This window comes from Meleagris gallopavo, chromosome 20 (genome assembly GCF_000146605.3).
Source record: "Meleagris gallopavo isolate NT-WF06-2002-E0010 breed Aviagen turkey brand Nicholas breeding stock chromosome 20, Turkey_5.1, whole genome shotgun sequence".
Lineage (NCBI taxonomy): Eukaryota > Metazoa > Chordata > Aves > Galliformes > Phasianidae > Meleagris > Meleagris gallopavo.
This window is the reverse complement of record NC_015030.2, coordinates 4,953,607-4,966,880: the sequence shown is the minus strand read 5'-3', so window position 1 is coordinate 4,966,880 and position 13,274 is coordinate 4,953,607. Positions and strand designations below refer to the sequence as shown.

Below are 13,274 nucleotides of genomic sequence, written 5' to 3'. Positions count from 1 at the left end.
GGCGGTACGACACCGGGGAACGGCCCGAGCCCCGACGGGGCTGAGCCCGAGGCGGAGGGCTCTGGTGCCGGCTCCGGTCTCGCTCTCCGTCCGGCTCGGTGCCCTCGGGAAGGGTTCGGCCGTCGGGTATCTCGGTGCTCACTGCTGCCGTGGCCGCTGTGCACCCACACCGGGTGATTGGCACCGACCGGGTTCGGGCTCCCCGGGAGCATCTCCCGTAGGTGCCCCCAGTGGGTGGTGTCCGCTGGGCTCTGACTGCAGGCACAGCTGCGGTTTCGTGCCGGACAGAAGCAGGGGATACTTTTCCACCCTCCGTGCTGCTCCCCAGGCTCCCTGGTGCCGCAGGGGCCCACGGCGAGTGCCCTTTGTGACTCTGTCCCGAGCTCTGCTGTGTCAACACGGTGTTGGTAAATGGCTTTGTTTAACGAGGACATGTTGGGTATGTGACCTTGCCGGCCTGGCGGCTGCATGCGCATCCCCAAAGCAACAGCAGAGCTCACCTCTGCCCGGCACAGCGCTTCCCAGCCCGGCTGCTCCCTCGAGGTGGCGCGGGGAGAGCAGGGCACGCCACTGCCAAGCCAGCTCTGCACGCAGAGAGCAGAAGACAAGCAGTGGCTGCTGCCCACCCACCCCGTGTCCTCCCCACACCTCGCTGTGCCCTGTGCCGTGCCCACCATACGCATTGTGGGTGTCCTGACCCGTGCCAAGTTCAGCCTTTACCCCCATGATATTCTCAGCTTTATCTGTGCATCCACGGGAAAATTCCGAGCCCGCAGTCCCCCTCCTCACCACGTTAGTGCCGCCCCAGCTGCGAGCTCCCATCCTTCCCACCAATCCCCGCTCCTTTCCATGCACTGTGATGCAGATTTTTTTTCATGTTCTGTTGCCTGGAGAGGGAAAGAGAAAAAGATTGAGTGGAGAAGAGGCAAAATACGGATTAAAAATAGTTAATGAAAAAATGTGACCGCAAGCTCTGAGCAGCAGCGCAGTGTTGAGACCAGCTGTGGAGCACAGCTCAGCTCCACACAGCTCAGCACCCGTGCACCCCCAGTGCCAGGCAGGGGCAGGGGCTGGGGGGGGCAGAGACAGGGGAGGCACGGAGCCCCTGGATTCTTCCTTTGCATTCTGCCCACCCGTTTGCATGCAAAGCCTCTGTGCCCTACAGGGCTGTGTTGGGCTCTGCCCAGCAGCTGGATGGGAGCGCTGCCCGCAGCCCCACAGAACCACTTTGAGATGAGGACACCCTCCTGGGATGGGGCAGCTGTGTGCAGGGTGACTGCATGTTTACTTCTCTCCGATGTACCCTGAAGCTGTCCCCAGTGCTCAACAGTGGTGTGAGTCAGGCCAGATAGGAGTGTGCTGAGCCCCCAGAGCGGGTGCACGTGCACACACGCCTGTCTGCACTGACCTTTTCCTGAGCTTTTCCCACTCCTCTGCTTCCCCTGTGACACGCTGCCCACACGTGTCGCCCGCTGTGTCTCTTGTGCTGTCCTGTTTCACGTCCCAGTTCATGCAGTATGATGAACTAGACAAACCCATTTCCCCCAGACAGAGCCACAGTGCTGTGGGTGCAGCAGCCCTCTGTGCCCCACACCGCCTCTGTCTGACCCCTGCACTCCCCCCTCACACGGGGCAGCTGCAGGAGATGCCATCCTCTTCCCCTTCAGCAGCCCTGGAGGTGATGCAAACAGCCTTGTCCCGACGGCCGATTGCTGCTTGTTTGCATCCTTTGTTGCTATTGACGAAAATGCTGTCAGGGCTGGTTTGGATTTTCTTGGTCCAAAGTGACACAGAACTCAGTGCTGTTGGTGCTGCGTGACGTCGGCTCTCCGTGTGCCGCTGCTCGATGTTTCCGCCATTGTGCAGCTCTGTGCAAATGAGCTGTGGTCGTTCAATGTGAGGGGTGCCCCAGGCAGCTCAGCTGTTCCTCTGCAGCCCAAGTTCCTCGCGCTCGCTTTGCAGAGGGCAGATGGGGGTTGGAGCCGTGGGGGTTGCAAGTGGCGAACAGGAGGCGTCCCGGAGCTCAGGGACAGTGCAGACGGAGGCAGCATGGGGTGCACACGACCTCTCCAGTGCAGGCATCTCTGGGCACTGCTTGTCCCATGCTGGGAGGAGAGAGGAGCAGTGTCTGCTGGGCCCGGTTAGCGCTGGCATTGCATCAGCCCTGGCCCTCCAGTGTCCCCTCCCCTGCCAAGTGCCAAAGCCCCCGCTGTGCTGCCTTGTAGCTCAAAGCACAAAGCCAAGCCAGCCGTGGAAAGTGCTGCATTAGTGCACTGGGGTCTAATCCCGGGGTCAGGAGGATGGCAGCCCCCACCACCACCTCCTGAGCTCTCAGCTGTGTGTTCCCAGTCCAGCCCCGGGTCAGGGGGATGAGAGCTGCACAGAGGGACCGGCTCTGCAGGCGGCACCAGGCTCTGTGCAGGGCCATGCTGTACCAGACTGCTCACAGGTCACGTTGCAGATGCCCACGGGTGTCCCCATGGAGGCTTCCCCAAGCCACTGATCCATGTAGCAATGAGCTGCAGCAATCCCAGATGTGGAGCTCATTCCCTTCCCGTATGAAGGCAGCCCCAGCTGAGGAGTGGACAGGACGGTGCCAGGCCAAGGAGGGGGCTGTGTGCCCACAGGGACAACATCCTGCCACGTGTGCGGGGATAAACATGTGCTCATCCATCCCCTGTGCCTTGCTGCAATGCCGCGTGCAGGGACTGCGGGGCAGGGATGAGGCAGGGCTGGGCAGGGCACATTGTGGCCTCCCAGGGGCTGGTCACACCCAATTCCTATCTGGGTGCTGTCCCCTTTCCCAGCGCTGTGTTTCCTTCCCTCCTCTCCTGCCTGTGGGCACAAGGTCTCCGCTTTGCTGCTGTGGGCAGTGTGGTGTTTGCAGCCCGTCCTCCCCCAGGGTCAGCAGCCTCAGAGACATGACACAGGGACATTCTGCATTACCCAACACCAGCATGGGGCAAAAGTCCCCTGTGCTCCCTGCAGTCCCAACAGATGCACCCACCCAGATGGTAGGGGCTTGGTGCCCGTGGCTCAGAGTGATGGGGAATGTAGTGCCTGGAGCCACCCAGCAAAATGAAGACTGTGACGTGGGCTGGGTCCATCCTACAGTGTCACCTCCACTGACAATGGATGGGGACAGGGGCATTTTGGTCCTGGTGGCCACAGCACACCCAGCAGCAAACACAAGTACTGGTGCTGGCACTGCCAGCTCCTGGGACATTCTCAGTGCTGCTGACAGCCTGAGACCCACCGTGCCAGCCCCAAAGAGCCGGACTGAGCAGCACTTGGCTCCCCTACATCCTCACTTACCAGGAACAGCTGCATCTCCCAGAGTGTGGGGTCCCCCATTCTGTAGGCTGCTGGGGAGGGGGGCCGCAAAGCTCCACGGGCAGCTGGGGCAAAGGGCTGGGCAGGGCTCTGCTGCAGGGCCAGGGGGCATTGGAGGCCCTGTGCAGGAGATGAGGAGCGTGACTGCCCCACGCGCCAGGACCCCTCACCCAGTGCAGTCTGCCCAGTTTGGCCACAGCACAGCCCTAGGGCGTGGGGAGCACTGCCAGCCAGGAGGGGAGTCTAGGGCAGAGGGCTCCCCATGCTAAATCCCACTGCAGCAGCTAAAAATAGTGCTGCCTCTGCCCCAGAGCTGCCTGCCTGGCTCGAGGGGGGCTGCCAGCACATCCACTGCCATGCCCCAGAGAAGTGCTTCCCTCTGGTGCAGGGATGCTCAGGGTGGTGCTGGGCACTTGGAGTTTCCCGTGGGGCATGGGTGAAGCAGGAGGGGACAGGTGGGGTGGAAGGATGGGGATGCTGCTGTGGATAGGTGACTGGAGGGTGCCCATCAGTGAAGGTCCCAGAGCCCACCCAGTGAGTTCTATCTGTCCTTGGGGGCCGTGTCCTGTTCTGGGACTGCCTAAATAAGGCGCGTGCTGGCAAGTCTCGCTCCCTGAGCCACATCTGCAGCGCCACGGGCTGATTAATGAGCTTCTCAGGCAGCCGCTTGCAACATGGCGAGTGGGTCTGCATGGAGGAAACACGACTTTCCCAGAGATAAAAATAGGCAGAGCAGAGCGGCGAGCCCTGGGAGCGATGGCTGGAAGGGAGCCATGGGGAGGCTGGGGCTCAGCAATGCTGCAGCATCAGCTCCCACACTGCCCCCTTGTCAGAAGAGCTGAAATCCCATTCAGGAGCCCCATAACCGGCTTAAGGGGGATGGAGGGAGTTATGGCTCCTCGTGAGCCAGGCTTTGTGCATGAGCTCCCGGATGCCGTGTCGGATGAGGCTCCCCATTGCTTGTGCTGGGAGCAATGGAGCCGGCAGCAGAGCCAACACGGGGCCACGCAGCCCCATGAGCCAGGGATCCCTGTGGTTATCCCCACAGCCACCTCCATCCCCACTGCATGCCAGGGCTGGGAGACCCATGGGGTGAGGGATGTGGTGCACTGATGTGCCGGCACCATGGACGTCCTGACTGCCTCACAGAGTTCTGGGCCGTCGGAGATCAGCACTGATGCACATCAGGCACCAGCATTGATTGGGGGCGTGGAGCTTAGCTCAGGTCTGTGAGCAGAGAGTGGGTCAGGGAGCCCTGGGAGCCTTAGAGCTCTCCCACTGCAAGGGTCCAGCCCATGCAAGGGAGTCACGTCTGAGTGTGGCTGTGCTCCAACTGCTCAAGGCAGTTGAAAAGGAGCAGGGGTGTCTGGGTTTGCTCTGGGAAGGCAGAGAGGTGACTGGGAGCCATGGCGATGCTGTCCTGGGGAGGAAATGGCAGATACTCAAGGGTTGCAGACTAATGGGAAGAACACAAAGAAACAGTTGAAAGTTAAAGGCAGGTGGAGAACGGGGATGTGAACAGTGGCAGCTCTGCTCACCTCACAGCACATCCCCAGTTGTGCCCCAGGACGGGTCCCACTGCACATCCCTGTGACTCATCCTTTCATGCAGGGTCGCCCGCGTGCCAGGGCCCTCACCACCAGGGCAGAGGAGCTGCCGAGGGCCGGTAGGAAGCCAGGACCCCACTCCCCATGCAGCTTGTGGCCTGGTGGAGGCATGTCCCAGCCACATCTCCTCACTCTCCTGCTGCTGCTGCTCTGCTGCCAGGTAAGGATGGGCTCCCAGAGACACTGCCCACGGCAGCCCATGGCTACGCCACGCTGTACAGAAGACACTGTCCAATCGTGCTGTCCACACGGCACAGTGTGGCACATCCATCTGTGCCTGCCCACGGCCATCCTTGAGCCTCAGGGCCATGGAATGCCTGCCCCTGCCTGACCCTGGTGACGTCTCTGGTGCCCTCAGGGCCCCTCTGCCCAGATCACGAATTTCCTCTTCGAAAGCTGGAAGGCTTACAGCGAGGAGTGCCATCGCAACATGAGCCGGATGCCCGCACCTACAGGTGAGAGCGGGCACCTCACACACACCCCTGGTGTCCTGGCAGGACAGGGACCCCCTGAGGGTGGGCATGGGGTGCTGTGGGGAAGGTGACCGTGTGTCTCCAGAGCGACACTCCCCATGGACTGAGTCAGAGTGCATCACCATTCTGCCGCCCCGCAGAGCTGGTTTGTAACCGAACCTTTGACAAGTTCTCCTGTTGGCCCGACGCACTGCCCAACACCACCGTCAACGTCTCCTGCCCCTGGTTCCTGCCCTGGTACCAGAAAGGTAATGGCAGGGCACGTGGTGGGATGGCTGAGCGGAGCAGGGCTGTGTGTGCATGCACACCTCTGTGCTGGTGCACGCTGCTGCGGGTGCTGCTCCGTGTCCCCTGGGCTGTCGTGCAGAGCCCAGCTGTGTACCTGCAGCTGCCCCATTTCCCTCCTCTCCATGCAGTGAAGCACAGATATGTCTTCAAGACATGCGGGCCGGATGGGGAGTGGGTGACAGGCCCCAAGGGGCAGTCCCTGAGGAATGCCACACAGTGCCAGATCGACGCCGAGGACCTGGAGGCACAGGTGGGCAGCGGGTTGTCTGGCAGGCATAGTGCAGCTCCTGCCCCGTGCCGTTCTGCCTCATTCCTCACCTTCACGGCCTCCCTCACTCAACAGGAAAAAATTGCCAAGACCTACGGCAGCTTCAAAGTGATGTACACTGTGGGCTACTCAGTGTCCCTGTGCGCACTGCTGCTTGCCCTGGCCGTGCTGCTGGGCTTCAGGTGGGCACAGACAAGGGCTGCATCAGGGTGGTTTGGGGGAACGCACATTGACAGCAGCCCCCTGCCTCCCCAGCAAGCTGCACTGCATGAGGAACTACATCCACATGAACCTCTTCGCCTCCTTCATCGTGAAAGGCGTCTCCGTGCTGGTCATCGATGCCCTGCTGAAGACTCACTACAGTGACAAGATCGATGATTACAATGTGCGCATCTGGCTGAGTGATGAGGTGCGTTGGGGGGGGCAGGGGGTTGGGGGGAGGACGGACCACGGCAGGCCCTGACTCCCACCCACAGGCTGCCGCTGGCTGCCGGGCGGCCACGGTCTTCATGCAGTATGGCATCATGGCCAACTACTGCTGGCTGCTGGTGGAGGGCATCTACCTGCACAACCTGCTGGTGGTGGCTGTTTTCTCCGAGAGGAGCTACTTCACCCTCTACCTGTGCATCGGCTGGGGTGAGCACAGCCCGCATCCCATCCCCATCCTATCCCATTCCTGAGCCCACACTGTGCCTCACCTGTCCCACCCTGTGCCTCCGCTCCAGGGGCACCTGTGCTATTTCTCATCCCATGGGTCGTTGTGAAGTTTCTCTATGAAAACATTCAGTGAGTATCAGTCCATGCCATGGGGTGTGTGGGGCACGGGGGGTACGTGTGGGATATATTGTAGAGAAACCCAGGGACAGCCCTGCAGAGGCCCCGCTCTGCTGCCCGCATGCAAGGAGCGCAGTGCCAGGTGCTGTGCCAAGCTCCAGCAGCCACCCTGACACAGGGCTGCCCTGGGGTCCCCATCCCTCTCCTCCGCAGGTGCTGGAGCACCAACCACAACATGGGTTTCTGGTGGATCCTCCGCTTTCCAGTGTTCCTGGCCATCCTGGTGAGCCCTCAGCCCACGGCTTTGCCCACCATATCCCCTGACTCTGCCATGGTTGGGGCCGTGGCCACTTCATGCTTACATGCCCTTCACGGCTCTCTGCCCCACTGCAGATCAACTTCTTCATCTTCATCCGCATCATCCAGATCCTCATCTCCAAGCTCCGCGCACACCAGATGCGCTACACCGACTACAAATTCAGGTGGGCAGTGGGTGCAGCCCCAGCCCTGCGTGCCCACATGCAGGTGGTGTAGTGCCCATGGCCATGGCCCTGCGCTATGGCTGCCCGCTCCGTGCAGGCTGGCCAAGTCCACGCTGACGCTGATCCCGTTGCTGGGCATCCACGAGGTCGTCTTCGCTTTCATCACGGATGAGCACGCCCAGGGCACGCTGCGCTACGTCAAGCTCTTCTTCGACCTCTTCCTCGGCTCCTTCCAGGTGAGCTCAGCAGGGCCAGGCTGGCCACAGGGACGTTGTGCTGGGAGGGATGGACTGGGGCCGAGTCTAGCCACTGCCCCTCACGCCTCTCCTGTCTCTACCCAGGGGATGCTGGTGGCCATTCTCTACTGCTTCATTAATAAGGAGGTGAGCGGCCGGGCTGGGAGCGGGCGCGGGGTCGAGGGGCCGTGCTGACGGCGGCCGTCCACAGGTGCAGGCGGAGCTGCTGAAGCGGTGGCAGCGCTGGAAGCTGGGGAAGGACCTGGCGGAGGAGTACAAGCACACCTACAGCCACGCACCCAGTGCCCGCAACGGCGCTGGAGGCTGCGAGAAGCACCAGCTGGTGGGTGGCTGTGCCAACGGGATGGGCCGCGGCACGGCCGTGCGCTCCGGCTCCCACTACCTCGAGAGCAGCGGTGCTGCCGAGCAGCTCGCCATGGGGGAGCGGCACCACTGCTATGAGTTCCCCGAGACCACAGCCGAGAGCCACTTCTGAACCCATGGCTGCACCTGGAGGGCTGTGGAGGACTGAGCCGTGGGGCGGCCGCTGCCCTCACCCTGGGCACTGCGGGGCTGCAAAATGGCCCACGGACAGGGCTGGAGAAGGCGGGGAGGGGAAGAGGGGCTGGGGTCTGTGGGGGCTGGGAACTGGGGGGGTGGGGTTCATCCTGTGGTGCTGCCCTTGTGCGCCCGCGAGACCCTCTGCACAGTGGTGTAATTTATGTCGTAACTGTGTAAATAGGTGTGGGCCCATGCCGGGCTGCAGGGCCAGCTCTGAGTGTGCCTGTCTGTAGGGAATGGCTGTCCTTGTGGAGGGGGAGCGGTGACACTACCACCCCACAGTGTCCCCAGTTGTCTGTGGGTGATGGGCACATAACCCCAAGCTGGGGATGGGGCCACATAGTAGGGAGCCCCTGCATTGCACTGCTGCCCTTATGGCCTTGCACAGGTGAACAGGGCAGAAGCGGGGGGGGAGGGGGCTGCAGCTTTCCTCCAGCCACTAATGAGCTCTATCAGCATTGCCAGGAACCCTTAATTAAATCATTTGGAGCTGCCCCTTCAGCCATGCTCTCCTGAGGACGGGCAGTGGCTGCTGCTGGTGCTGAGCACCGTGGGGTCCCTGTCACCCTCAGGTTAGGTGGGCTTCCCCAGGGTCCCACGGGTCAGGCTGGGGGGAAGGTGGAGTGAGCTGGCACCCTAAGAGGCTTGTGCAGTGCACATGAGTGCTAAGCCCAGATGCCACGGCTTTAGGAACCACAATGGCTTTGTGTGGGGATTAGCACACTGCCCTGTGCCCCGGGTGTACCCAGATGGACAGAGCTCGAGACAGCCCCATGCCCCCACAGGCCCTGGGCACACCGTCAGGACCCATGCACAGTCCAGCACACACCATGCCCACCTGCTTTCCAGGCACGAGCTGTGCTACATGACATGAGAGCAGCACTGTGCCCTGGCAGCGCCCCACTGTCACATCCCCCACTGCCCCAGCACCAGCACCAGCCCCAGCCTGCCTACACCCACCAGGCTGAGGGGCTGCAGCGAGGGCGGCAGCATCAGTGGAGCCAGCAAGTCGTGGGGAGGGCACTCTGCACTGATCCCAGCTGCATGGTGTTGGCCGAGCACACAGTAATTTTCCTCTGTTTACGTGACAACTCGTTGGCTGCCCAGCCGAGTTCTGCTCTGTTCACCCACCATGGGGCCAGCCCTGCGCCAGGAGCCGGGACCATGGGGCCGAGGGCCAGGGCCGCGATGGTGAGAGCAGCTCAGCCCACGGGACCACGGCACCGAGACAGCAGTGCCATGGCACGGGGTGAGCTGAGAGAGGGGAAGGCAGGGACAGGGCTGGAGATAGGGACACGGATGGGGATGCGGATGGGGACAGACCTCGGGCTGCAGCGCCAGCTGCCACTTGTCCCCACGGCACTGCCGTCACCGCGGCCTCCTGATGCGGTAACGAGCCTAATTGGAGCAAATTGCTGAAGCACGAGGCGGTTTCTGGGAAGGTAAATATGGTCGATGCACGGCGCCGGCCCCAATGCCTGTTGCTCCAGTGTATCCATGGCAACACACCACTGTCCGTCCCAGTCCCCCCCTGCCGCCTACCCCCTACAGAGCCACGACACCCCACTGGGGCCAAGGTGGGGGCACGGGGTCAGGCAGCAGCCCCGGAGTCTGGCAGCACAGCACCCCAACAACACCAGCACTGTGCACCCCTCACTCTTGAAGACGCACTTGTGTCCCACACACAGTCACATCTGCATATACACACACGCTTGTGCCACTCACACCCACGCACAGGGCTGACATTTGCGGGCAGAGCAGCGCAGCTATTTCAGGTTCCCATGGCAGCAGCCGGATGGGGACATTCAGTGCCCAGTGCCCACCACGTGCTGCTCGCCCACCTGCGGCCACCCGCTCTCGCGGTGATGTCCCCCCACCCATCCCCATTCCCCTGGCGTTGAGAAGGGAGGAGAGCCCTGTGCCACACGGCAGGAACGAGGAGCAGAGCTGAGCAAAGGGGACGCAATGGGAATGGTACCTGACAGGTCATGGCAGGCACCCCCCCGGCGTCCACGAGGCCTCGCTCGCCCCGCAGTGATACTGCTGCTTCATCAAGGTAATTGGAGACTGCAAATTGGTCTGCTAAGTAGATTCTGCCTGTTACCATTCTCTCTTCCCACTACTTAATTCAATGATACAACACATACCTCTCCTCCTCCCACCACTTAATCTAATGATAACAGCCGTAGCCGAGTCACGGTGAAAATAAGCCATGGCCAGCTCTGACTTTGATAGGTAAACAGCCTGATTTCCCTGGCCTCCGGCCTCAGCCCCACACGGGGCACCCCCCCGCCACCTGAACCTCACACCTCCTTCTGCTGCTTCACCACGGTCACCTTGTGGTTTGTTATTAGCCTTTATAAAAATTGTCTGTTTAGAAAATCATTTTCATATGACGTTTCATTAGAGCCTGAGTGAGCGGTTTGCCTCCAGCATCACAGCACTTGAGCCAAGAGAAAAACAAGGCAAGAGGCGGTCAGGGCCAGGCTGCTGGGCCCCAAACAGAGCTCTGCCACAGCAGCGTGGTGGTGGGACGCAGCTGATTGGGGTTCCTGCAGTCTCCTGCCCCATCTTCAGACCCCAATGCCCTGCTGCCACGTTGCAGCACACGGACGCAGCCTCGTGTGCATCATGCATTTCCCCTGGGAAAACGTTGGACATGCTGCTGCTGGCAAGCAGCCATGAGAAGCTGCAGGCAATGGCCCACCTGGAGGGAAAGGCCAGCGGAGACAAGCTGCAGTGGCAGCAGCAGTCATTTCATTCACTTCTGCTCCCGACAGAGGGCACCTCCTGCAGCGCAGCACTGCCCAGACACCATCCTGTGGCGGAGCACCCCTGTGCTCCACAGCAGTGTTTTGGAGATGGGAGGCAAACAGGGTCACGGCGCAGCACAGAGGTGCACTTGAGGAGAAATTCTAGCAATGCTAAGTATAGTTTAAATGCCATAAATGCAGGAGAGGGAAAAGGATACGAGTGTATTAATAGTCTGAACATTTCAATCTTTGGTCCAGCAACAGCTCCCAGGATGCTGGCTCGTAGGAGGGCTGCCAGAGCCCAAGGGCATTGTGCTACCAGCACACGGTGCCAGGCTGTACATGCCTGCAGTGAAATTAAGAGCCCAGAGCAAGTGCAAGGGCAAGATCCCTTCTGGAAAATGAATAAATCAATAATCGAAGTGGCTCCTGCTCCTTGCGATCCTTAGGGCTCGGCCAGGCCTGAAGAGGTACAGAAAACTCTGATGGTTATTGTCAGCACTGAAGTCTAAAATAAGAAACACAGCATTTAAGCAACAAAACAGGACAAGTTTGGAAACCTAAAAAAAGAGAAGAGTAAGGGCACTACTCCAGAAAGGCTGCAGACAGATGCAGAGCAGAGCAACGTGCACACACAGCTCGAAGGCAGAGGGGGCTGAGCAAGGGCACAGCAGAGCATGGCCCCGTCAGCTGGGTCTAATGCCCACGGTGTGGTTGAGACCTCTCGTGGGCACATGGCACCCACACGGCCAGGCAGGCACCAGGCACTGCTCCACTGCCAGCATAGCCCTGTGGTGAGCAGCACGCAGCGACATCAGGCAGAGGTGGCCCCGGAGCTGATGCTTGTGATGTGCAACGGAGGAGCAGGCAGAGCCACACAGAGGCAGACTCAAAAGAACACCAGCTTTTATTTACAACACTCCTCAAGTGACAGACAACAGGAAAAAAAAGGAAAAAAAAAAAAGGAAAAAAATAAAAGGGACAGTATAGCTCAATGACGCAACAAAGGAAAGTTAACAGCAACCACAACTCCTCTGCACTCTGAATCCACCACGTGCTGGGCAGAGCCCCTGCAGCTCCTTCCCTGCCAGCTCTGAGCACAGGCAGGAGGCTGCTCCCACAGCTCCCCACATCCCCAGAGGCACTGAGAAGCCCCACAGCTGCTCTGCCCACACGGGCACGAGGGCACAGTCACTCTCCCTGCACAGAAATGATTAGACAGGAGCAAGGGTCCCAAGAAAGCCAGCCTCCAGGGCAAGTCAGATCAGACCACCACAGCCTGCACACAATGCTACTGCAAGCTGTGAACACCAGGTCTCTTCAAAGGGTGCATGTTTGGGAAGTGGTGTTAGTGCTCAAACAGCAAGGAGTTGCTCAGGCAAAGATGCAAAAGAGCTTTTTTATTCTAAGTCAGAGCTAGCCACTTCCCCACCACCATCTTCCTGGCTGGGGTTGGGAAGTGGCTGAGCTCAACTCAGCACTTGCGCTCAGAGCATCTCCAAAATGTTTGGGCCTCGGGCCTCTCTCTCCCTCCCCCCGACATGGAAAGAGGAGCAGCTCCACTATCAGCACTACAAGGATATGGCCAAATCTAAGCACAAGGAAAATGTGGCATCAGATGTAAACCCAAGAGCTTTGGCAACACTGACGAGTCCTGGGCATTACCAGACTAGGTACAAATTAAGCCCTCCAACCAGGGAGCAAAGAATAGGCAAAGAGTGCCTATAGGCATCAGCTGCCCAACAGTGCTGAACTGCCCAGTGCTGGATTGAGGCTGCCAGTGTGTCCCTCAGCACCAGGCCAGCACCAGGTTTCCTTCCTTCACCCCTTGGTGCACTCCAGCACCCATGAGCCCTCGGTGCACAGAAGGGAGCAGAGAGCTGGCACTGCCTCTACTGACAGCACAGGTGCTCTGCCCTACCCTGCACCAGAACCCAGGAAGCCTGAATGCTCAGCACACCAGGGACAGAGATGGAAGAAGAACAAGCGACTGGTGATCGCAGCACGGAGGCCTGAGGAAGCTGTGGGTCAGGAGCTGCAATCTTTTACAGAGGGCTCCGTCTAGCTTCAGCGAGCCCTTAAGCATCGTGGAATTCAGGTAGCTCCAAAGCCAGCCCCAGAGCTGACCGGCTCTCCCACGGGCGGAGTACAGTAACCAGAGGAGGAAATAACACAAAATCTCAACTTAAATCTGCTTGAGGACTTTAAAGACCGGCTGACGAGCGGAGGACCTGCCTTACGACTTCTTTGCATCTTGTGTGTTCCTCCGCTTCAGGTCGCTCAGATCGACGGGTTTAAACGCTGCGGAGAACAGAGCACAGCCTTTGGCGGCAGAGGCCGCACCGCAGCTCCCCGCCCCGGGGCCGACCCGGCGCCTCCGGCCGCGGCGCGAGGAGGGCGCGGCCGCTCACCTTTCAGGCTGGGGTTCGGCATCTTCTCCACGTACTCCTCGACCAGGCCGCGCTCGGAGCCCATCTGGCTGCGCAGGTCGCGCTCCAC

At 60.4% G+C, this 13,274-nt stretch overlaps 2 protein-coding genes across 2 annotated transcripts in view; one reads left to right on the top strand and one right to left on the bottom strand.

Annotated features, from left to right (window-relative positions):
• The window catches only part of ARHGDIA (Rho GDP dissociation inhibitor alpha), a 20,512-nt gene extending 20,191 nt beyond the window's left edge, over positions 1–321 (bottom strand). The window contains exon 1 of the mRNA XM_010721347.3: positions 310–321. The gene's annotated coding sequence lies outside the window, so the exon portion shown is untranslated. The remainder of the gene's footprint in view (positions 1–309) is intronic.
• A 4,602-nt stretch (positions 322–4,923) lies between these two features.
• On the top strand, positions 4,924–8,095 carry GCGR (glucagon receptor). Its single transcript, XM_003211467.4, has 13 exons — positions 4,924–5,100; positions 5,299–5,395; positions 5,554–5,661; positions 5,830–5,951; positions 6,045–6,151; positions 6,225–6,378; positions 6,446–6,605; positions 6,695–6,755; positions 6,957–7,026; positions 7,137–7,225; positions 7,323–7,461; positions 7,567–7,608; positions 7,673–8,095. Exons 1-13 carry the CDS (start codon positions 4,939–4,941, stop codon positions 7,955–7,957), a joined length of 1,596 nt encoding a protein of 531 aa, XP_003211515.2. The 5' UTR covers positions 4,924–4,938; the 3' UTR covers positions 7,958–8,095.
• The last annotated feature ends 5,179 nt before the right edge of the window (positions 8,096–13,274 follow it).